This window comes from Centruroides sculpturatus, unplaced genomic scaffold (genome assembly GCF_000671375.1).
Source record: "Centruroides sculpturatus isolate CEXI.00-Female unplaced genomic scaffold, Cexi_2.0 scaffold1022, whole genome shotgun sequence".
NCBI classification, from domain to species: Eukaryota; Metazoa; Arthropoda; class Arachnida; order Scorpiones; family Buthidae; genus Centruroides; species Centruroides sculpturatus.
In genome coordinates this window covers 132,921-158,302 of record NW_019385182.1, presented here as the reverse complement: position 1 = coordinate 158,302, position 25,382 = coordinate 132,921, and the positions used below count along the sequence as shown (strand labels likewise).

The 25,382-nt window shown below is 29.8% G+C and overlaps 1 protein-coding gene across 2 annotated transcripts in view; it reads right to left on the bottom strand.

Annotated features, from left to right (window-relative positions):
- LOC111635855 (ecdysone-induced protein 78C-like) overlaps positions 1-25,382 on the bottom strand; it is a 114,951-nt gene that overhangs the window by 19,916 nt on the left and 69,653 nt on the right. For both annotated transcript variants that reach the window (XM_023380962.1, XM_023380961.1), the window contains exons 3-4: positions 13,793-13,934; positions 105-316 (exon numbers count right to left, since the gene is read on the bottom strand). In XM_023380962.1, coding sequence (XP_023236730.1) covers positions 105-316; positions 13,793-13,934 — 354 coding nt within the window. The remainder of the gene's footprint in view (positions 1-104; positions 317-13,792; positions 13,935-25,382) is intronic.

Sequence of the window (25,382 nt, the reverse complement as noted above, 5' to 3'; positions counted from 1 at the left end):
AGTTCTCTCTAAGCTAGCAATACCACAATTATGTAGTAAATATTTAAAATTGTGCATGCAAAACTATGAAATTATATAAAGAAATTAATAAAAAAGTGACTTACAAAAACTGCTGGTTTACGAACGAGCCCTCTTGTTTTTTCTTCTGTGTAGGCACAGTTGGTATGATGGGCATGAGATATTGTTAAAATTATGTCGTACATGGCTAGCTGTTTGTTTTCTATCTCACGAGCCGACTGGTCCGCTTCAGCTTGAGTCACACGTGTTTCTTCGTTCCTTTCTCGTGAACGTTTCGGCACTCTACCATACCTAACAGCTAGAAGAAAAGTAAATTGCACAGTTAGTATAAATATGCACTTTTCACACTAATTTCTAAATATTTCTCTAAATTCCATAGTATTTTTCTTTGCTACACAACCATTTTTTGACTTATCCAAGTTCACAAAAATTAGCTACTTTTAGCTTCAATTAAAATTGCTAATGGTATTTTTTAAAAAATTCATAACCGAAGGAACTAAGTCAGGATTGTCCAACCTTTTTTCTTAATGGGCCAAATTAGAAATTTAGGTATATTCAGTGGGCCACAATGGTACTATATAAAAATATATGCTTCTAAAAAGTTCAAAATGTGAATATCAAATTTTAATAACAAATATATATCATTACAAAAAATACTGTATTATTGACAGTAAAAAAAATTATACTCACAAAATAAAAATAAATTCAATGCAATTTTTGACATTGCCTTTCTTTTATAATATTGTCATATCTGCTTTTATGCTACTAGTCTTAAATTCTAAGAATGTTAGTTAAATGGGAATCATTCAACCTATTTCTTTAAGCACTTTAGTTTTTCATAGACAAAAAAAATTGTTTACAACAGTATGTACTACCACACGTGCATAACAGTTTTCTAGATAAATTTAAAATTTCATCAAATTCATTGAAATAATGAACTTCTTTATAACATTCAAGAAGGGAAATGTTCTCTGTGATAACTTTTCAAAGATTCCCTGCTTTGAAGTTCAATGAGTTCTAGCTGGTATTTGGCTAATGCTTCTGTGTAATTAAATGAAAATGCATCACTAAATTTTAATTCGCTTTCTACTTTTTTGAAGTCAGAAAATCTGCTTGTTAAATCTTTTAACAAAACTTTACATAATTTACTATATCTTTAAAAAAAATTATTTTCTTTCTAGTAAACTCTAACAAGGGAACTGTCGGAGTGTAATCTAATAAATTTTAATAAAATTTAGTTAATAACTACGTTAAAAGTATACAAACTCTATTTTAAATTTGTAGCATTCACTAAAAGTGTTGATCAGAGTTATTAGCAATCAAACGTTGCACTACTTTATAGTAGTTTAACACAATTATGCAAATTTTTAGAAGTGAAAGGGTCGCGGAGGAAGACGGCGATATTATATTTAGAATAAATTCTGGAATTTTCAAAAATGGTTGAAGAATTAATAAAGTTTTGTATACTTTTAACATAATTATTAACTAAATGTTATTAATTCTTCTCCCATTTTTGAAAATTCCAGAATTTATTCTAAATATAATATCGCCGTCTTCCTCCGCGACCCTTTCACTTCTAAAAATTTGCATAATTGTGTTAAACTACTATAAAGTAGTGCAACGTTTGATTGCTAATAACTCTGATCAACACTTTTAGTGAATGCTACAAATTTAAAATAGAGTTTGTATACTTTTAACGTAGTTATTAACTAAATTTTATTAAAATTTATTAGATGACACTCCGACAGTTCCCTTGTAAGTGTACAATATGACAATAAGATGCCACAATACTATACAATGCTTGTCCACCATTCTAAATGCATTTATAACTCAGAAAGCAGGAAATAGCCTATAAAGCACATAACAATGTCGGCTCATTATGATACCATATTTCTTACAATTACAGATAACCTCCTTTACATGCAATTTTGATTGGTGCAAATTTTGGTTAATGCGAGTCCATTTTGTGGTAAGTTCAACACTGCCAATTGGACAGAGCTTTGAGCTACAAGTGTTAAAACTATCTCTTCTCTCTATTCCTGCTCAACGTTAGTTAACAGGATAAGAAAAACCTTATTTTTCTGAGTGCAGTGCTGTTACTCACACACTTCAAGTTCTATTTTCACATTTAGTGTAATTTCCATTTTAATTCTTTGGCCTTTAAAGAAAACACACAGACACGAACTGTGCAGATGACACTTGATAAATATTTTTCTGAATTTAAAAAAATTTTTTACTACATATTTTTAATTTTTTTTTGCTACTTTAGTGATTGGTCTAAACTCTCCATAATTGATCTTTAACTTTATTTTCCAATTTGTTTTGATTTGGGTTTGCAACTATAGAATAGTCTAAAATTTTCAAATTACGTGTTCAATAAATGTTTAAAATTTGACTTCTTTATTTTTCATATTTTTATTCTGTCCAAGCGAATATAAATGTAAAAATCATTCCACACTATCACTTAATGAACCAATTTATTTCCCACTGATCGTCAATTTCCAATATATATGGTATACTCATGGAATCAATTAACCACAAAGGATTACCTGTATTGTGCTCACGTAGACAATGTACTAAATAAATTCACAGATTGGATTTTGTACAAAATCTTCCAAAGGAAAATAGTGGAAAGATTTGTATCTTCTTCAATCCTGAATTAATATCAGTCTTCCGTACCTTCCATTAACATTTCCAATACTCTATAAATTGAAATTGTTTCACTGAGATTCCAATTGATAGAGAATCTTTGTACAAAGCAACATTGCAACTTTTATTTCAACTAACCTATAATTACAAATTAGCTAAAATGACACCAAACACAAAATGTGACAGATTGTATGACAAAATCATTCAACAATCCACAAACCAAAAACACAGCTTCTGTTTGTCAACTATGCATAAATGTTTTGTTGTCATTTGCGATTTCTGAACAGATGCATGCGGCAAGTACGCGCTCTAGTTAACAATTCAAACGAAGACACCTGTCAAATCTGTCACATCATTGTGTTTATAATTAATTACTTTATACTAGAACTAAATCATATTCCTTGTTGCTAGATTGAGTCTATAGAATAAAATACTATAATGCATACCTCGTTTAGTTCTCAGATTTGGGTTGACAATTAATAATTTGTTTTGATCATCCTAATGCAGAATGTGACAGATGGATTTATTAGGGCATCAAAAGTGCCAACCACTGGGGCTTCACTATTATTGTTAACAAGGCTTTCTCAACTGAAAAATGCATAGGGTGGCATTTGATAACCAAGCAATATTTTAGTTATATTTGATAGACCAAAGTAAAATCGTGCCTACAATACAAGAATAATTAGTAATGGCTAATTATAGAAATGGTTGTGTTTGCATTCGATTATTTTGACAAACATTTGAGATTGTGGCATGTTTCTGAAAGAGGTTAGATTTAAACACTAAGATAAATACAGTCTTCCAAAAAGAATGATGCCATTTTAAATTACTGTAATTATGTTAATTATTACCCAAGCAATGTGTGTTGTACACCAATTGAAAGAGTTACCATTTGAGTTTTACTTACCATTTGGCATTTGAATGTCTTGACAATTGCCTCTAGGAAGCCAAACAAACGAACATGGCAATTTCGCAACAGAGAAGGTATTGTGTGTTCTGCAGTCCACAAAGTCAGAACTGGCCATCATCATCAACAAAACAATGCCTTACATGGGACTGCTTTGAAATTGTCAGCAAAAGTCATGTTGCACAATGAATACCAATTCTGACTTAGCAAACTACAAAACACAAAACATCTTTGTTCTAGAGTCCCAATTTTTTGTTTACAGAACTTCCCAGAGGTAGTAGACAAAAATATTTGAATGCAGATGGTAGATGAAACTTGAATGGTTAGTCTATTAATTAGTGAACATTGAATACTTCTTGGATAATATTTACATAATTACAGTAATTTAAAGTGGTAATGTACTTTTTAGAACATCCTCTATAAACACTTATATTCACACATTGAAGAATTTCACACAATATACAGTTTTCATCCTATTGTTGATAAAATTGAGCATGCTATATCAAGGACTTCAGAATCAAAAGTGGAGAATTCATCTGTAATGTTTAGTTTGTAATTTAAAAATCTTTTAATGCTAATCATAATTTGGAAAAACTGTGCACAGTCAAGATGTGGAAACAGACCCAATTTTTACTATAATGAAAACAGGTATTCAGCTTAAAATTAGTAGTTTTTTTATATATCCTAACCAAGTTCCCTTTAATTTTGAAAATTTAAAACCCTGTTTTTAAGTATATACCTATAATTTAGAAGATAAGTTTGTAAGTAAGAGAGAAATTAGATCTTAAAATAATGGGGTGTAATTTAATATATGTTCTGTAATTTTGATAACATAAACTAACACTTATTAAAATATTCAATGTGTAACTTTGCATAATAATTCTACATCATCAGAAAAAGAAACTATAATCAAATTATTGACCAAAATGCTAAATGTCAGATTTCCTTGCATAATTTAGTATGCCATCACAACTTAACATCCATTTAGCATATTAAAATCTTTGGCTAGTTAAAAACAAACCTGTTAACTTCCCACACGTGACAATTGCTATAACTTAACATTAAAAAAAGTTGTGGGAATAAACAAAACCAAATGAAACGTGAAGAAGCAACTTTAATTACACAAAAACTGAGTAAGTGCTCAATAACAAAAGTTTTGTAGAAATGTGTCAAGAACACCAGCTTTAAAATTAAATTCAACAAAGGTTAATTTGACCTTTTTTTAATTCTAAAATAAGTAGTAAACAGTTTTATTTTTTGTCATCCATATATATCTAAGGAAACAATTATTAATCCATCTATCTTATTTAGTTTATCAAATATAAAAAAAATGTACAAAATTACTTTAAAAAAGCAAATTCTTTGTACTATATTCTATTGTTAGCTTATGAGAGGTGCTAAATTGCCACTTTTCAGATGATTTAACAAATTTGACTGAAATAATCAGACCCAATCTGATAATTTCATTAAAGAAATCCCCAATTTAACTATAAACTTTTTAATGGCTTTTTTTATCGTTGAACAAATGTATATGTAACAACCACGACAATATTAAATATATCCAGTGATTCTTAAATGGTGAATAAAAGCAAGCATATTATGTCTTATCCACTGTTAGGTGCTCATTTAAAGTATTATCAAATTAAATTTTATATCACTGAACACTCCACCTATCTAGGTATTCAAATATTTTAAATAATACAGTAAAGCTCCATTTAAACATGTTCCATGCACTGTCCAAGATAAATTGTGCGAGAGTATTTTGTCAACAAATACAAGAGAACACAGCATGTCACACTTTGTTTCGCAACTCTTGGCCAGGTAACATCCTTTATTGAGGAAAATGCTGTACACACCAGTTTTTTTTATTACCTTCCACATACTGTATTCCCTCCTCCCATCATTAGAAAGCCTTTGTAATGATTGGGATGTAGACATGAGTAATTTTAATCAATGAGAAAGCAACGACCTAGCTAATCTACATTGTGGAATTTATACTAATGATTTTGTCTGGGATTTGGAAATGATCACTGATGAAGTATTTGTTTAGAGACAGCAATGTATGCTTTCTGTAACTGACAGATTTCATTTGGGCTATCTAATATTAAAAAAACATGACAAACAATTATAATGATTTTGTAGAATTCTAAATACTACTGTTACAACATTAAGTATAATATTTGCATGCTGAATGAACTTAAGAGATACTATGATTCAAAGTTTGATGTTTTTAACATTAAAGATGATGATAAATCAACAATCCAGAACAGTGCACGTATAAGTTACGTACTCAAATTGCTCGCGAGATTTATGGCAAGCCCAGTCGTAAGTCATCCTATTTAAAGAGTATAATACAACACAGATAATGAGTAACCCGAATTTGGAGATGTTAACAAGTTACTAAACATTGCATTATCAAAGTTTTTGATTATCCGAGATGAGATATCCTCGGTCTATGTTACCTTGAATAACCCAAACTTTACTGTATTTATAACTATTACAATCAAATAAAACATTCATATTGTACCTGATAATATGCTTTATCTTTATGACAATGAACTAGATTATTATTCTTGGAATTTTATATTTTGAGATTAAAAGACTATGATGATGAAACAGCAAAAAAGTCCTGAGAAGATTAATCTGGTTCATTGTCATCGAGATAAAGCACTATCGGATATGATAAGAATGTTTTACTTGATAACATTACTTAATTTAATAGAGAAACAGAAAATACATAAAAAAATTAACTCTAATTGCCTTAAAAATTTTATATAAAAAAGGAATTGAATTATGCATTATGGACTTTCATTTATTGGTTTTTGCTAAACAAACTGAACACATAAATTTGCAGAAAATTATAAAATAATACTCCAGTGTTATCTTCTAAAAAAAATTAAAGCGTATAGTCAAAACAGATAATAATTGACTGATAGTTTAGCAATAACTTTTGGATTTTGAATAGGTGTGATCATTCTAAGAGTATTACTTATGCAATTACTGGAATGGAAAGTTTTCTGAGCTATAAAACACTTTCCAACTATAAATATCAAAAACAGAATATGAATATATAAGGCAGCTAATTATTACTTCAATATTTAAAAAATGTTAACTGAAACAAACTTTGAATGAGCAATATGCTATCAATACAGTAATCAATCAAAGTATTGCAAAGAATTTTCAATTCTATACAGTAGATAATCTCTAAATTATTAAATTAAGGGAAACTATTCTTTAGACATTAGTGGACATAATTCCATCTACTTTCTATGTTTCAAATAAATTTGATGTTTTTTGAAAAATCAATAAAACTTTTCATTGAGAATGTAAGGTGTCGAATATACAGGATGATCAAACAAAGTTTACTCACCAATAGTAATCTTGGCAATGCCAAAGTTCCAAGCAATTTTCCTAGAGGCAACAGTAAATAAACTTTGAAAATTTAAGCATTTCTCATAGTTTAAAGCAGGGAAGTAACAACTGTAGCCAGTTTATGATGTCATTATCTATACTCCTTAGAAGTAAAATTTTTTGTTCAATCATCTGGGATCATGCAATTCGTTATCTTCGGTACATGACATTATATTTAAAATGTTTTATTATCTGACATTTATCTATCTGTGTTTCAAGAAAAAAATGTTGGCTTTTTTTCTCCTCTTATAAATCACAAAACTGTCAAAAAATTGAATGTATCAAAAGTATGATTTATAGAAACCATTATATAGCAAGTGGTTGCAAAAATCAGTCTGCTCTGTATGTAATGTCTAATACATTCATAACCAACAACTTAGCTGTTAGATAAAAGTTGTGGATTCAAATCTTGTTCCAGGATGGATGATTTGAAAAATCATCATTAAAACTTTGCTTACAAAGTCTCACAGGTACCATAACTTTTATACTTTTCACACTTTAGTCTTATGTTGATTTAAAAGGCATATTGAAAACTCTGTTAAAGAAAATATACATGCTCCATACATATATTAATATGGCTCTTGATTTACAAGTTTCATATATCCAGTTTGAATAAATGTCACTTTGAAAATTTAGTAATAATCTCCTTTCCTCCTGAATTATTCTAGAGAATTCTGTTGTGTTCACAGTATCAACAATCCATACTTCACATATAACAAAAGTTGGTTTGTTGGATATCCATTACAAAATACTCATCCTCTATATCACATAGGCAGTGTGGCCTATAAATGTGTGCAGTTTGTTCCACAGTTCATTTTCAAATATTTACACTTGTAATCAAAAAGTATTGGGAATGGTTCAATAAAACACAAGATTTGAATTTATTGATCAAAATTTATTTTGTCTACTTCAAAGTAATTCTTTCCCACTTCAATGCACTCATGTCAATTTTTTCCAATCCTCAAAACACACTCTAAAGTCATTTTTGTGAAACCCCTTCGAGACTTGGGAGAGTTTGTTTTATGGCATTGATCGACTCAAACTGATGATCATCAAAACTAAAATTTTAGTTGAGGAAACAAAAAAATGTCACACTGTACCATGCTAGATGAATATGGTGCTTGTGGAATTGTACTTGTTAAATTTTTGACCAAAAATTCACAAACAACAAGAGTATTGTAAGCAGATGCATTGTTGTGATATAAAATCCACAAGTTTTCTCCCCACAAATAGAGTCATTTTCTATGAACTGTTTCATGCAATGACCTACAACACTCAAATAATATTCTATGTTGACAGTTTTGCCAGTTGGAAGGAATTTGTAACATACAACACCATAACAATTGAAGTAAATGGTCAACACTACCGTGATGTGATCTTTTCAGTCTTGCTTCACCTTTCCAGTGCCATTCATTTCATTGTTGAACTGTTTTGGTGTCAAAAGCATAGATCCATGTTTCATCACCCATAATAATGGATTTTAAGGGTAACTGGCCCCTATTCAGGCCTTACAGACGTGGAGAAAATCTGGAAAACTCCACATGGCCAGCCTGTCCTGGCAAGGCTCGAACCCACAACTGGACTACCAGTGTTCAGGGAATGGAACCTCTTGGCCACTGGTGGGCCGATTGACAAGATCCAAATGAATGATACTGGAATATATTCAATAGCATCCAAATTTTTAAATGATAATCATTAAGTACTAAATCTCTGACTTGAGTGCATTGTTGTTTGCCAGCTGAAGTGAATGGTCTACCAGTGTGTGGCTTTTCTTTGATGTGTTCTCTGCCTTCTTTGAACATCTTGTATCACTTGAAAATTCTTGTTTTTTATAGACTGTCATCACCAAAGGCATTTTTTCCTGCACCATTTTTGTAGCAGTAATTCTGTTGTGGAAACAAATTTAATGCACATTCTTTGCCCAATTATACTAGACATTTTGAAAGATTGCTGGCACAAAAATTATTTACATACAAAATGAGCATTTATTTGAGAACAAACAAAATATGACATATGGACTGCTGCTAGATTTCAATGAAAGTCATACCAAGAGACAACATTGCCCTCTTGCAAGTGCACAGTATAAAATAAATTGTATGATTCTTTCTGATCACAGTAGTATATATATAAGATGCATAGTAAAATCCTCATACACCCACAATGACTCATATTATATCAGCAACTCACAATGAAGATAGTTACAATTATGAACGTTATGTATAGTTATAGTAAAGCAACTATGCACTACATGACCACCTGCAGTGCCCCTGGCAATAAAATTCAAAACTTAGTGATCCTATCTTAAAAACAATGCACAATATAGAAAAGAAAAGTCAATTACAAGTTTCTAAAGCATGACCAATTTAGTAGAAAAAACACCCTGCCTATGCAAATATCGTAAATAGAAAGCATAAAATGCTAATGTGCATACTGATCACAGACAGTACAATGTACAGTAGAACCTCGATTATCCGCCCCCCAATCAACCGACCGTCCTAGTTGGCAAATTTCAAATGTCCGCTAGTGATGTGGTGCTACAATAGCGACGATTATTATTTAAAAAAAATTTTTTGTTAGGCTTAACATCGATGAAAATTCAACGCAAAATAGGTTAATAGCGATAAACTAATATACTAATTACATGGGATATAATAATATACTACACTAATAATGGATTTTTTAATACTTTTCGGTTATCCGACTTTTCAATTATCCGACCAACCCCAGTCCCCAATTAGGGCGGATAATCGAGGTTCTACTGTATATCTTTCATGTATTCATTCATTTCTCATATGTTCATTTATAGTGTATTTCTTGTTTTTTCATACTGCATTCACATGTGTTGCTCACATGTCAGTGTGTAAGGACTTTACTATGCATCCTGTGTATTTATATGCATATATAAAATCAATTACATACACGTATGTATAAATATTGCAATAATAAAGCTGTTGAGGTCAATTTTACATTAGATAAAAGTTTAACATCCCTTGTCTTTTGGCATTAATAAACTTTTGACAAGTAAAGCACAAAAATAAATTATTATGTGTTTACCAACTAGCTTCTTATACCCTCTTTTATTATTAATTAGTTCTCATATACTGTTATATTCCAGTTATTTTAGAGATTCTAAAATCTAAAATTTTAAGGTCAAAGATTTTTTTAAAAAGCATTAAGGCTAAATATTGTAAATTATTATTAATTACATTTTTTTAAATTGAAATATGCCGTTTATGTATTAGTGGGTAACTGTCGACAGTGAACCATAGTATATAAGTATTAATAAGAGTATGATTTTATAGATATTGTTGCAAGGATATTGTATTGAGTCTTGATATATCATGTAAAACTCTGATAAGAAATCTAACCAAAGAGGACACAACAAAAAAGTGCCGAAATGCATTTTGCATGTTGGAGTTGAATGATGTACATTATATTTGATAGTTTTACAATAAAATAATGGTTTCAATACAGGTGCTCTGTTTATTTTATATGAATATTTCCTACTCTATTCTAACTCAGTCTTTGATTATTCTCCAGCTGCACTTATATAAAATATATCATTTTTTACCACATTTATTAGAAATTGTGTATCTGTTCTAATTGTCATAGTTTATATTAATCTGTATTTGTGTGATAACCCCTAAAATAACTGAAATATAACAGTATATGAAAACTAATTAATAAAATATATCATGCACTTTCACAGGTATAGAATTTTGTGTTTACTTTTGTGCTTTACTCGTCAAAACTTTATATACTCTGAAAGACAGTGATCTTAAACTTTTATTTGATAAAAATCTGGCATAAAAAAATAAAAATTTCTTTCATACAATCTGACATTATATGACATTTTAATAATCCTAAAAATAACACAATACAGCTTGAACTTCATGCCAAATATCACATAAAAGGAAGTAAAAACACATTGATTGTGGCATTAAAAAACTGTTAATGCTGTATTCAGTGTGTTTTTTTATTTTCTTTTATCCTAAAAGTAATACAAACAAATCATAGAATGTTTAAAAAATTTCACTTATGCAATCTTAAGACTTTTTATTTGGCTGACCATTTAAAAAGTCTATCCCTGATCTGTATAGTGTTTTGTCATTGGTAATGACAACTCCTCTTAACAGCAGTTTTTAAAACGTATATTTGACTTAAAACCAATTTTTTTAAAATTAGCTGCACTACATAACATTTATTGTATACACTATTACCATACATTAAATTTAATTATTTGCAGTATTTTATTTTAAAAAAAATGGAAAGTGAACTATGTAAACATGGTTAAGACTATACATGGTTAAGAATCTATAGTATAAAAAATGGTAAGTTGTTATAGGAATAGTGAGCCAATCACATTCCACCATTTGTACAGATATAAGTATGACCTCTTCTACTAAGAGCCATGAAAAATTCCAATAAAAAAAACCGCAAGGAGTATTACAACTCAGATATTCATATAGACTTCTCAGGGCCATCTAGTCAGGGATTTTTTCCTGGGTCAGAAAAAACAAAGGCCTCATAATGGTTCCTATCCCTAGGAATGAATGTTAGTTTTACTAACAAAGAAACATATTTTATTTGTTCTAATAAAGAAAGAGAACAAAAGGGACCTGCAATATATACATACAAATTACATTAGTAGTAGGAGAATGAAAAACTATAATATTAAAAGTGTTCGTTTCATTGTGAAAGCAAGGTTTTTGTTTACATGAATTAGATATCAATTAATCAGTCTTTGCACTATTTTCCATCTTGTTGTCAACATTTGCAACCCATGTTGATGCATGCTTGAAGATATATGACACTTTAAACATTATCCAATTACTACTGATGCACAAAATACAGAGACAAACTGAAGAATAGCAAATGCATGAGGCAATGTTAACTTTGAAAAATACATCTCCAAATTGGAGAAGGGTCTTCTTTCAATATTCTCTAGTGGGCCAATGGACTATAAAAGCCATTCTGTTTNCGTCAAAACTTTATATACTCTGAAAGACAGTGATCTTAAACTTTTATTTGATAAAAATCTGGCATAAAAAATAAAAATTTCTTTCATACAATCTGACATTATATGACATTTTAATAATCCTAAAAATAACACAATACAGCTTGAACTTCATGCCAAATATCACATAAAAGGAAGTAAAAACACATTGATTGTGGCATTAAAAAACTGTTAATGCTGTATTCAGTGTGTTTTTTTATTTTCTTTTATCCTAAAAGTAATACAAACAAATCATAGAATGTTTAAAAAATTTCACTTATGCAATCTTAAGACTTTTTATTTGGCTGACCATTTAAAAAGTCTATCCCTGATCTGTATAGTGTTTTGTCATTGGTAATGACAACTCCTCTTAACAGCAGTTTTTAAAACGTATATTTGACTTAAAACCAATTTTTTTAAAATTAGCTGCACTACATAACATTTATTGTATACACTATTACCATACATTAAATTTAATTATTTGCAGTATTTTATTTTAAAAAAAATGGAAAGTGAACTATGTAAACATGGTTAAGACTATACATGGTTAAGAATCTATAGTATAAAAAATGGTAAGTTGTTATAGGAATAGTGAGCCAATCACATTCCACCATTTGTACAGATATAAGTATGACCTCTTCTACTAAGAGCCATGAAAAATTCCAATAAAAAAAACCGCAAGGAGTATTACAACTCAGATATTCATATAGACTTCTCAGGGCCATCTAGTCAGGGATTTTTTCCTGGGTCAGAAAAAACAAAGGCCTCATAATGGTTCCTATCCCTAGGAATGAATGTTAGTTTTACTAACAAAGAAACATATTTTATTTGTTCTAATAAAGAAAGAGAACAAAAGGGACCTGCAATATATACATACAAATTACATTAGTAGTAGGAGAATGAAAAACTATAATATTAAAAGTGTTCGTTTCATTGTGAAAGCAAGGTTTTTGTTTACATGAATTAGATATCAATTAATCAGTCTTTGCACTATTTTCCATCTTGTTGTCAACATTTGCAACCCATGTTGATGCATGCTTGAAGATATATGACACTTTAAACATTATCCAATTACTACTGATGCACAAAATACAGAGACAAACTGAAGAATAGCAAATGCATGAGGCAATGTTAACTTTGAAAAATACATCTCCAAATTGGAGAAGGGTCTTCTTTCAATATTCTCTAGTGGGCCAATGGACTATAAAAGCCATTCTGTTTCTGAATGATGAAGCACTTTGTCACTGTCACTTGTTTTGTTGGCCAGAACTGGCCGACAAAACAAGGCTTCCCCAAGCTTCCATGGGCCAGTCGGTTGCTCGACACGAATTCCATCAAACATGCCTGGAATCTGCTAGATTGTGCAGTGCAAAGATGTTCACAAAAATGCACTTCCCACAGAAAAAATTTAGACTGTGCCAAGCAAGCCAACATTCCACTGGATAAGACAGACCAAGAAACGCCCGACTGGATTAAGGTTTTGCAGTTTTAAGAAGCTTACATGGCATTTACATCATGTGAATACTATGAAATAAAAGACTGTCTGAAAATAAATGTTTATTTACTTATGGGTTGTCACTTTATACAAACATGTCTAATAGCAAGAAAACGGTACTAAAATTGAAATATTATTAAATTGGAGTTTATTCGTGTGAACTGATTTGAATCAATAAGTTTCTGTGCATTTAAATCATTACCTGAGTAAGTATGGAATTATTAAAGTTACATATGAAGTGAAACCATGTAATTGCTTTTATAAGTAATAATGCAATTTACTGTTAATATTTATATAATACAATGCATTAACTTACAATCTCTGGACATTCCAACAGCCAGACATTTCTTGAATCTGCAGTATTGACAACGATTTCTATTTAACCTAATTACGAGACATCTTCCATCACGAAGACAACGATACTCTATTTGTTTTTGAATGCTCCTCCGGAAGAACCCCTGAAAAATAAGAAAAATATCAATTTAGTTCTTAAAACATACTATTTAATAATATAAGTGCATACACATATGTGAAAGATAATTAATATTCCATATTTAAAAAAAAAATCAAAATTCAAAAGCAAACATTTCAAAGAACTTTTGGGATTATTTCTCCATTATTTGAATAAGGCATAAACTACAAAGACACAACTTATTAAATTATATATAGGAACTCTGCCATCATCACTAAAAACTAGTTTTCACTTGAAATACTAACCAATATCTCTCTCTTAATAGGTAAACAATGTCAAGATTATAAACCTTAGTGTCAAAATACAACACAGTAAAGAGAAATATATTAAAATACACAAAATCATACTATAATACTTCCTAGAATAATTACTACTTCATTGCAGAAATTGATTTGGTGGATCTTAAATGGTCATCGCTGCCACTGTAGGTAAAAAATTCAATCACTGTGTCAAACGATATTGTGAGACATTTGGTTTTTTTTATAACCTCATATCAAACAGATTATAACAGTTCACATAATATACAATATGTTAAACTTCATAATGAACACCACACTACTTTCCCTTGTGTATGTAGACTAATGAATAGAGGCTAGTTCTTTGACAACGTACCTACTGTATGGAAATCCATTTACAAAATGTAATTTGGAACTTGGTTATATTATAATTGTCATAGTTTATATTAATCTGTATTTTTAGCACTTTAATATCATTTTGTTTGTTTAATTAATTTGTTAATTTTAATTTTCTATGTTTGTTAGTGCTCTCTTCGGAGCACTTTTTAATTTTTAAATTATTTCCAATGCATTCAATATACTTATGCTTGTTTGTTTTATTTTAAATTTGCGTACTTCACTGAGAAAGGCCTATGATATTAGGTCGAAAACATTCTAATTTATTAAATTACTACTGGAGTTACAAGGTGCTATGTTTATTTTATATGAATATTTCCTACTCTATTCTAACTCAGTCTTTGATTATTCTCCAGCTGCACTTATATAAAATATATCATTTTTTACCACATTTATTAGAAATTGTGTATCTGTTCTAAATAATGGTAATAATTGTGTGTGTGTGTGTGTGTGTGTGTGTCACCAGTCAACATTCTAAGCAGCAAGCATAATTAGGATTAAATATTGTTATTAACTATCAAACTTGCTTTTGCTATTCTGAGCTACATCCATGGCAAGATAGTGGGGAACAAACTGAATTTTAAGTTTCGGTGTGCATGGAATTGGGGAAGAACTAGAAAACAGTTCTGATTCTATTATCCCCAGTTCATTGCATATATTACTTGGAAATAGGAATCTAGTTTTATAAACATAATCCATGTATTTTTATAATCATTCTAATGTAATTAACAGCAATATTTCATACTGTTGAGGTCCCTCAAAATTAAATCTGAAGTCTGACAAATATCTTTGTTTAAAAGTATAGATAGTTCCCAATTTTGAGATGCAATGCATTCCCAAAAATATGTACAAAAATTGGATTCGGAAATTGGGGAAGAACAGTGCATAGAACATAGAAGAAAAAAAATTGTAAATATATCATTAAAACAGAGAAGTTTTATTTTCTTTTTGCCGTGAATGTATTACAATGCATAAAAGACATTAAAAATTAATTTGTCCAAATGATTCTCATGTTATCAGAACCTAAAACTTTTTGGTTTAGGTTTTGAAAACCATCAAATTTTTAAACATTCCAACAAAGCTGGAACAAAATAAGCAAAGCACTCATTAAATATTTTTTGTCATCATTTATGTGAAATTTATGATACTCAAAAAGCACAACTACTGAATTTTGTATATCAGCTTAAAATGTATTAAAGTCTATACTTGGCATTGAAAAATGATTTGTATGTAACAGTTTGATGTCACTAGAAAACAATTTGTCCAAAGTTCTGACTTTGAGCAAATTAGTTTGAAAAGACATTGGTCAAATAAACTGAAGTATGGAAAAAGTGAGTTATCCTCAACTCCAAGCACTTGGTCAAACGCTTGTCAAAAGGGGACAGACTGGCAGTTTGTAACCATTTTTTAGTGGTTCACATTGCTGTGAAAGCCTGGCTTAAAACAGAAGTGATTAAAAATATAAAAACTCCACAAATATCTTTGCTTTCTTTCCGTCTTTTAATCCAGCAACAGTCCAAATCACAATTCTTATATGAAGAGAGGTCCTTTCCTTTCAGGCTATGGCCCCGCAAAATCACGTAAATGGAATACCGTAGATAATACCGGCTACAAAGATTTTAAATCTTTACTTCATTTAATGTATTTTATTGCAAATTTGGCTAATTTACCAGAAGATGCTACTTCCATTTACATGATGTTGCGGAGCTGTAGCCTCAAAGGAAAGATCATCTCCGCACGTAAGAATTCTGTTCTGGACTGTCACTGGATTAGATGACTGAAAAAAATAATAATAATAAAAATATTCACAAAGTTTTTATATTTTTAAAAAAATTAAAATTAATTTTTAAAAGTATTTTTTTTTTAAATATAAAAACTTTCTGCCAAGATTTTAAATATTTACTTCATTTAAGAAGTGATAAAACTGTCTTTTAAAAAAGCAACTTTAAGCAGCTGTACCAGACAGCTCATCTATTTTATAGCAGTATATACTCATTTTAATTTTCTTGCATGAAATAATTTGATAAATTCTTTAGTAAGTGATTATGCATTCATAAAAAAACAAATGTAATATAATTAGGGGAGATTCATGGTATAAGTAGGATTAATTATAGGAATCTTCATTTACATATTTTGCAATTAATCTGATAAGTTCCTTTTGGTAATGGTTATGTCCAGTTAAATATAATTCCAACAACTCATAGCAGTAATAGTTCCAGTAATAATTTTAAATTAAACAAATTTTTATAAAATTTAAGATTCAATTTTTAAATAGAAAAAACATTTGTCTTCTAAAATAATGTGTAGTTTTAGTTTCATTTCTTAAAACTTTAACGCCAAGCAATTTTTTAAATCAAATCTTTCAGAAAGCTGAGACAACTCTGAATCACAAAATCTGAATAGATTTGTTTTTTGGATTCAAGCGACTAGTCTAACAAAATAAATACTAAAAACTGCAAGTTTTTATTGGAAAAACTCAAAACGTGAGGCAAAAATTAATTATATTTGTGAAGCAGCAGGTACAAGGTCGATGACTATTCCTTTTGAATGGACAATGTAGCATTCAAGGTTTCATTTTAAAGAAGCAAATAAATGATTCAATGTATTTAAATTGAAATACATGAACCCAATTTTGTTGTTTTACAAAAAAAGAAATTAGATTTATTGATGCAGGCTACGATTTTGTCTTTATCCACGTAGTTTAGAGCAGTGACAAGTAACCTTTTCCAGATGTGGACCACAAAAAAACCTTGTAGGCTTGCAATGGGCCAAGGAGTTATAGGCATTTTTGCTTCTATTATGTGCTTGGCCAGGCTAACAAAGTAACAGCAAGGAATGGGGTCCAACACAACAAGACCAAACCATCCATAAAAGTTTCTGAAGATCCCTTGAGAGCAGCAGGCTAAATGAACCCTTTGTCTTTTTGATCATCTAGCCACACATTATAACAATTCAAACAGCTATTTCTAACAAATATGTCATAATTAAATGGTCCACAAAATGGACACATCTATTGTCATGACAGATTGCAANCAGTTAAATATAATTCCAACAACTCATAGCAGTAATAGTTCCAGTAATAATTTTAAATTAAACAAATTTTTATAAAATTTAAGATTCAATTTTTAAATAGAAAAAACATTTGTCTTCTAAAATAATGTGTAGTTTTAGTTTCATTTCTTAAAACTTTAACGCCAAGCAATTTTTTAAATCAAATCTTTCAGAAAGCTGAGACAACTCTGAATCACAAAATCTGAATAGATTTGTTTTTTGGATTCAAGCGACTAGTCTAACAAAATAAATACTAAAAACTGCAAGTTTTTATTGGAAAAACTCAAAACGTGAGGCAAAAATTAATTATATTTGTGAAGCAGCAGGTACAAGGTCGATGACTATTCCTTTTGAATGGACAATGTAGCATTCAAGGTTTCATTTTAAAGAAGCAAATAAATGATTCAATGTATTTAAATTGAAATACATGAACCCAATTTTGTTGTTTTACAAAAAAAGAAATTAGATTTATTGATGCAGGCTACGATTTTGTCTTTATCCACGTAGTTTAGAGCAGTGACAAGTAACCTTTTCCAGATGTGGACCACAAAAAAACCTTGTAGGCTTGCAATGGGCCAAGGAGTTATAGGCATTTTTGCTTCTATTATGTGCTTGGCCAGGCTAACAAAGTAACAGCAAGGAATGGGGTCCAACACAACAAAACCAAACCATCCATAAAAGTTTCTGAAGATCCCTTGAGAGCAGCAGGCTAAATAAACCCTTTGTCTTTTTGATCATCTAGCCACACATTATAACAATTCAAACAGCTATTTCTAACAAATATGTCATAATTAAATGGTCCACAAAATGGACACATCTATTGTCATGACAGATTGCAAGGCTAAGACATTACACAAGAACATCCAAACTCAATTGAACATCCCAAAGGAAGCATTTTGCCCAGTACCAGCTTTGTTCTAGAACAAACAAAAATAAAGCGTGACACTATCAGTCTCAATAATTTGATAGTTATAATCAGTAAGTTGAAACTCCTTGTTATGAAGGTGAAAATGCCCATTTCAACATTCATCCTCTCCATTATTGTGATGAATGGAGAAAAATGTCATCCCAGATAATTGGCACCATTAAATCTGCTATCCAGTAAACAGAACATGTGATTTTTAAAGAAAAAAAAATAATACATACAACTATCTGACAGTTACTTTACTGTTCCCTTAGATCCTGACCAACAACTTGCAAAGATAATGCATAAAAGTAATTTGTAATAACTTACTGAGTCATCCATAGATTTCTGCTATCCTAGATAATGTGATCTTGGATAATCATGAGTTATGATAAAGATCTTAATACATTTTTGCATTCAGTATTATCCTTTTTTTTATTATTAATTATTAGTATAACAATAGGGTAAAACCTGATATCAAAGTAAAAGTTGCCAAGAAGTAGAATTCATATTGAGGAAAATGAAAAGCAACTAAAATACTTAAATTATGTTCAATTCTTATAATTTTTCCAACTCTGCTCACACTTAATTACCACTATTTTGGGAATTATGCTTATATATTTCATAAGAGAACAATCTAAATATTTTGCTTGTTAATGAGATCTTGCTGTATCCTTTAATCCAGAACAAGTTCACCCCAAAATACAATAGTACCTCAGGATACAAAATTAATCCATTCCTAAACTGAGATCGTATCATGAAAATGTCATAAGGTGAATCATTTTTCCCCATATGATTACATGTAAAACCAAATAATCCATTCCAACACAAAAAAGCACACTCAAATTAAGCTAAGTAGTACATTGAAAAAAAAAAAAAAAAAAAACAACTTTAGTAAGGAAAACACTGAAAAATGTGAGGCTTTGCCTACTTTTTAAATTGTTTCTAAAATATCTTAGTCAAATGTCATTAAACTGGGCAGCAATACGGCCAGTGTGAACCTTTTCGGGATGTTTATTTTCAATAAAATCAGTCTTTTATTGAAGAGTTGGAAGTAAGTCGTATATTTTACAGTGTGTCTGGATGTTTTTGTATAAAGATTTCTTTTATTTTTAATTATTCTTTTATCGAGATCCTTCCATGGCAAAGCAAACACGCAGACTGAGATCGATAAACAGAAGGAAAACATGATCATGGCAGTGGTGCTGCAAACTAATGTAACATTGTATGGCGAGTTTTTGTTCGTACTGTGAAGCAAAAATATGTTCGAATTTCATGTCGTATCCTGAGATACTACTGTAGTTGAAAGGAGAGGAAAAAATCAAACAGAACAAAATACCTTTATAGAGTATATCTTTCATATCCATATCCTTCCACAATATTAAGAGTATAAAACATCTGAACACAGTACAAACTTTGAATTTATCTTCAAGGAGTATGTAAACATGGGATTTGAACTCTCATTTCTCTGCCTAATACATAGCAAAATGCCAAACTGTTTGCTGTGTGACAACACAAATGTTCAAATACAATGAGAATTATTTATAATTTTTGCACATCCAACAATTGGAAAATGTGCATGAATCAGGCATTTGAATAGTAAATTTTAGGGTATAAATTCTTCGATTAACCAACATTTATTTTTTCCAACTTCCTCAAACGTATATGTTCTTTATTTTTTGAAATTAAAATAAAATCCTAGATGTACATAGGGGGTTTAATTGGAATTTTTTTGTCTTTATCTCCAAAATAAGCAAAGAACTGTATGTAAAATTCTTGTTCATGCAAATGAAAATTTACATTGTTAACACTAATACACCCAAGCCGCAAGCCTCTTACCTATTTACATAAAGTTAATATAATCATATAACTAAATGAGAATTTGATCTTACTTCTAACCTGATAACATTTATATTTATAGTCTTTTTGGCTAGTCCAAAAATGGTCTCTGATAAAATCCAACAATTCTATCTGGAGGTAGAAAAATATGTCAAGGAATACAGGTGCAGAATTCTATTTGTGAGTATTTGTTTCAAAGTAACAAAACATAGTATAGTGATAATGAATATAAAATAAAACTACTCTTATAATGACACGGTAACTATAGCAACGCCATACACACACTAACAATAGTGAAATTTATGAGGGGGGTGAAATTAATGAAGATTTGTTATGCACAACATTAATGTCATCAAAATTTACAGTTAAAGATCATAGTCACATTTCAAAATTTATCAGAAACCTGTAACACAAAAAGCATACTAAAATTAAGTTTGATATGCAAGAGATGCAATGAGAAATCTTAAAACGTTTACTGTTCACAGTGCATTTACAAACACATGTAAACACCAAATGTATTTTAAAATTAATTCTACTAATTTTTGTTCTTAATTGTTAATTATTAAAGTAATGCTTAACATCGAATTACAAGCTCAAATGTGTACAATTCTAGATAAAACAAAGCACTTGGCAGCAGATAAAAGTATGGAAATGCAAATGTTTTTGATTTAATTAACGGGAAACTATTGCAAAGATGGCCATTAACAGGGTTGATATGTTTTCCCCAAACTGTTAAACAAGTATTATTTGCTTTATTAAGTTAACTGTAGTGGTTTGATTTAAGCTTTTAGTCTGTTAATCTATTAAATACCATAGTAGTAAATAACCACGAGCCTGCTGATCTTACTGTTCTAATTATCAGACTTATCACACATCTTTCCGATTTTTTAACTTTTACTATCCCAGAATGCTTTCTGGCATTTTTAATACACTCCTCTAGCTAAAGAGGGCTATTTAAAAAGCCAAATACGTTCCAGGATTAACATTAAATAAATCAGAAAGGTGCATGATAAGTCTGATAATCATAAGAATAAGACCAGCAGGCTTGTGTGGTTATTTTTTACGAAAGTATTTAACTGCAGTGCTAGTTGACTATTATATAATTGGATTTGAAACATCCTTAGTGAATAAGCTGTCATATACAATCGAGAAGCGAGTTCTTTTAATCACCAACCAAAACAATTGTGTTCTTTGTGCAAAATGTTTTTAAGAAAATTTAGTAGTTATCATCACACATTAATTTCAGTTGGTTCTTTAATAATCATAATATTATTCCTAGTCTTTGCTTTCTGGAAGAACTAATGAATGCTGCTAGTATTGAATCTTGTGCAGTTCTCCTGCACTTTTCAGTAAAAAGTCATCCCAGAGAAACCCAAACCGATAATGCAAATCCAGCACAAAGTAGAGACTATCTCTGAGCCAATCATTAATAAATAAAATTTTTAGATGTGCATAAAATTTAAAACAGATCAATAAAACATGTATAGTAACTAGGTCCAAAGATAATCATTAAGATAGTTTAAGTAGACCAATTTATTTTAAAAAATACTTTGACCCATTTAAATTATTAAATATAGTAATGCCACTTTGTTCGTAAGATACACAAAAGAATTAACGACAAAATAAAACAGTGACAAATTCGAGACGATGCGACCCGTTTGCAAAAGTATTTTTGCAAACGGGTCATAACCTTGCTTTATCCACAAATGAAGTAAAATCAAACAATTTATACCTATTTTACTGAAAGGAAACAAAATGAAAACTAACTACTTTTTTCTGCTTATAAGGAAAACAGCCTGTAAAACATTAAGATTTAATAAAATGAAAACAACCATTTTAACTCCAAAACATTTACTTACAGCCAGCTTTCAACTTAAGGTCATTATCAGGGGTTAAGGTGATCTTTTGTACGATTGCAATTTAAAACACCAAGGAGATACTATGTAGGTGCTTACTTTACGGAATGTCAGCAACTAATACTTTTTGGTTACTATTTTACACTAACAAAATGTGTAACGTCATCAGTAAAATTTTCAGATAAAAATGGTTTTATATGCTTTTAAACAGACTTCCAACAGAACAAATTGAAGCACTAGTTAAAGTCTATACAGAGTTGTTGTGATTTGCATGTAGGTTGCAAGTATGAAAAATACACAAAAATCATGCATATAACACTACTTATTCCACAGTAGTACATTAAAATGCAAAAAATTCATAAGTAATCAACAAATTTTTCTAATACTGCCACCAACAGTGAGAGTATGCTTTGATTTACACAGTTTCTCCTCTTGTAAGAATTTAACAAATTGCCAAAATTTTAGCCCTCCAAAAGTGTGAGAATTACATAGACTATAATTTATTATGGTCATAATTAAATGTTTCAGCAGCATTGTATTTCAATAAAATTATATGTAATCCTCTATTTTCAAGTAATTATATAGAAAGTTAGATTGAATTTAAGAATTACATAACTTTTTATTACAAGATTTTTCTGTCATAAGAGTTAAAATATAGATAACATTTTAAAGATACAGATGCATACAAAACATTTCTTAAACAATACATTATTAAGTAAATGTGCATCAAAAATAACTTACAGCTATATTTGTAAAGTCAAACAAGTTAAATTAGTAAATGAGTTGACCAGTAAAGTACCACTTAATGCGCACATTCGACATTGTTGATATTTCAAACAAAATTCATGATGGAAAGAGTTTACATTGAAGAAAATGGTAACCAACAATACTGATGTTTCTAAATCTACATGTATAAACTGTGGAGTAAAAAGTGAAATACAAATAACTGCCAAATCTAATCTAAGCAACCTAAAAAATTATTTTGGATAAAAATGTACTAGCAACATCTACAACTTCAATTTTAGAAATAGCCATTTTGTGGTAAATGAATTGACCACAATGTCTAGCAAATAAAGAACAATATCATCATTTCATCAAAGTTGACTTTAAACTTGATATAGGATACATTTGTAAATTTCTTGACAATCTGAAAAAGATGCAAACCATCCCATTTGACATACTCCCTTTCAATGATTAAGTGTTCTAGAAACATTTTAATGAAGTCAATATTAACAGTGTTCACAAAAATGGCTGTATTTCATGTACAATATTGATTTTTCTTGACAATTGCCATCCACTATTCCCATTCCTTATATCAAGTACAAAAAAGATACAAAAACACTGTGTGGAAGACATATTTTGCTGTACTGTACATAATAAAGCAATAATTCTCAGAGCATGGTCTATGGACCACAAGTTTGTGTCAGTTTGTCTTCAGATTAACTTAATTTTTTAAATTGCAACTATATACTTTTTATCCAGAAGAAAGAATATCTATTCACTTGTTATTTCTTACATTAGATTACTGAACAGACTGTTTTGGCATATGTCTAGAGGTAGTTTTTACAAGATATGAAGCTGATGAAGGCATAGTACATCTATTGTTCATACGCAACACAGTTTAAGTGATCATCAGACTATAAATTTGAGTATCTTTTTGTAGAATATCCTTCCAACCCATCAACAAAAACAACAAGGTGTCCAAAAAGTTACTGTAACATCATTACAAATTTCACTCTGCAGAATAACTTTTTGGACACCGTGTACACTGTTCTAATAATGTACCTTCATGAGAAATGCAACAGCTCTCCAGATGATGAAAAAGATTCTTTCTAAAAGCAATGTAAATTTATGTTTTGTAAAATTTACTCATCAATATTTAAACATTTCCAACTTAATTACACTAGAAAACAGGTCTTAGTTAATTGAGGCCTATTTACCCAAGGTTCTGTACTATCCAAAAACTGAACGAACAGTGTGTCAACAAAAATAATATAGTAGGTGTATAGCTTGTTTAACAAATCTTGGGTAATGAACAATACTTGAAAGCTCACTTTGGTGATTTTTTTCAATATGTACTGTACTTTAATAGAAATTTAAAATATTTTAGCTGAATTGTCATAAAACTTTTTATAAAAATATTCTTGTATTTTTTCAATTATTTTGTACCAAATAATCTGTATTATCTGAAGCATCATCAGACGAAGTTACCTTAATTGAGACGACTATACTTACAAGTTGTCCGAAGTTACTGTGCATTGAATTTAAAGTTATACATACAGTATTGCTTATGAGACCTGTAAGTTGTATGCAATACTATACATTTAACTTTAATATCATTACATATTTCTGACTGCAGGTTAACTTTGGACACCCATACAATACAAATGAAATCCATAATGACCTAATACAATTACAATTTCAATTTATTTACCAACAAATGCTGTAATACTCAAAATACTAAATCTTGCAAATACAAAAATAAGTTTATGTATGCCATTACTTTCCTTAATTTTAGGTGTATATTTTCATTATCTTTCATAAATGCATTATAACTATCTGCTTCAATTAAACTGTTTGGAGTCACATGAACAATGTCTAACTTAATAATTTTCAGACTAATTAAAATGCTCCCATTAAAAGTAACATTTTAGAAATTAAATTTAGTTTTCCTAAATCATGATATATGCTCTTCATTGTGTTCTTGTCACTTTAAATTGGCATTTTAGTTAAATATGACAAACTTTGCAAAATAATTAAGCACATTATGCTCTTGGTTATCTAATGTTTCATTTTATATAAAGCTGTGTGAAAGCAATTGTAATATTTGTAAAGCACTAGCAAGATTATACAGAAAAGGGGAAAAACATTAGTGGAAAAGCTAATAATCTTGACTATGAGGAGGAGAAAACTCCAGTTTCAGCAGACCTTTACAGCCTACAAGAAGAGATCTGTTGTGAGACATGTACTTCATCAAAATGTGGAACTTTTAGTCAAAGTGAACATTTTATTGTCCTTTGAAATGTTTTTTGAGATTTGTATCTCCTCCTTAATGCAATATAGAAACAATTCAGAACAAGAAATGGATAAGTGTCAAATGCAAGCATGCATGATTTAGTAAAATTTGAAATGCCTTAACCAAAGGACTATTT